This window comes from Buceros rhinoceros, unplaced genomic scaffold, assembly GCF_000710305.1.
Source record: "Buceros rhinoceros silvestris isolate BGI_N320 unplaced genomic scaffold, ASM71030v1 scaffold26235, whole genome shotgun sequence".
In the NCBI taxonomy this organism is placed as follows: Eukaryota; Metazoa; Chordata; class Aves; order Bucerotiformes; family Bucerotidae; genus Buceros; species Buceros rhinoceros.
In genome coordinates, this window is record NW_010414958.1 from 13,988 (window position 1) to 15,351 (window position 1,364).

The following is a 1,364-nucleotide window of genomic DNA, read 5'->3' on the forward strand; positions in this document are numbered from 1 at the left end:
ACAGGGCGGCAGCTGGACATCAAAAGGGTCATGAAAGTTTTATTTTGGGGAGAGAGCAGGGGGGCGGGAGGCAGCTTTCCCAGCTGAAGGCCAAGCCCGCAGCTACAGAAGACCCCAGGGGACGCAGGTGCCTGCGGTGGCCTCGAGGAAGCCCCCAGCACCTGCCTGCTGGGATCAGGCTCCCCGCAGGGCTCTCCCTGGGACAAGCCCTGCCCAGCTGCCACGGGCTCATGCCCCACTTGGTAGCGGGGTCAGGCAGCTGGGGACCTCCCTGGGCTGGGAAGCAGAGGGTGATTTAACCCGTAACGCATTTCCGCAGCAGATAAGCCGGGGAAGATGCTCCACTTGCAATGCAAAGTAATTCCAGGATTGGGTGGAAAAACACGTAGTTATAGAAAACGTACCCTCTGTGGCTGCAACCCCCGAGGCACTGCCAAGGAGGACCCCTCTGGGGTGGGTAGACCCCTAAAGTTCATCCTCATTTCATTTCTTACAAAAAAAAAAGGGGGGGAAAAAAGTAAAATAAAATTGAGGCTTTCATGCCTTCCACCCCCGCCCAGTCCCAGGAATGTCCCCGAGAGCACGTGGCTGAAAGCAGCCGGTGAGAACTCCGACAGCTGAATATTCGGGGAGCCGCTGCTCACCCGCATTTTACGCTGCAAGTACTTCAAGAATGAAAACTCGGAACAAGTGCACATATTGTGCGTTTTACGACTCCTGCGCTCGCCGCTGCCAGCCAGGGAAAGCGCCTGTTTTTTCTACAGGAAGAGCAAACCCACTGGGGACATCGCGCCAAGGTCATCCCAGCAACACGCCTGACCTTGAAGTGTTGCCACCGCATCCCTGGGCGAGGAGGAGGGAGGAAGGGGAGTTGCGATGACATGCGTACTTCACCCTGCCAGACAATAGGGCAACTGTCTGCGAGGTGCCGGCAGGACTTGCCGGGCAGGCACAGACCCTCGGCGCTGCCAGGAGACCCCCCCCTCAGCATCTCTGCTGGGTAGCCTGGAAGAGGTGGGTTTAGGCGCAACGATCCCGGTGCGATAAAGCAGACACTCACGATTTCTCCGTTCTGCTGCTCCTGCAGCAGCATCCTGACAACCAGGCTGGTACCACAACGCCCAAGCGACAGAGCAGAGGATGGAGACAGAGATGTGATGGCCAACGCAGGACAGAGCTGCCCCTTCCCCTCCCGCCCCGCAGGCCCCAGCACCGCCAGCTGCTCAAACAACTTTGCTGTCTGCTCTAGAGATCCCTCAGCACGCCGAACACAAGCTGGTCTCTGGGGTCTTTGCGTTGGAAGACCAGTTCCTCCTCCCTCTCCACCACCTCCCCCCTTCTGGGGTGCCCACCCCAGGTTTAGG

General features: G+C 58.9%; 1 protein-coding gene across 1 annotated transcript in view; it reads right to left on the bottom strand.

Annotated features, from left to right (window-relative positions):
- Window positions 1-1,093, bottom strand: part of LOC104494452 (SRC kinase signaling inhibitor 1-like) — a gene marked incomplete at its 3' end in the record, with an annotated part of 15,029 nt that extends 13,936 nt beyond the window's left edge. The window contains exons 1-2 of the mRNA XM_010137272.1: window positions 1,061-1,093; window positions 645-758 (exon numbers count right to left, since the gene is read on the bottom strand). Coding sequence (XP_010135574.1) covers window positions 645-758; window positions 1,061-1,093 — 147 coding nt within the window. The remainder of the gene's footprint in view (window positions 1-644; window positions 759-1,060) is intronic.
- Between the last annotated feature and the right edge of the window lie 271 nt (window positions 1,094-1,364).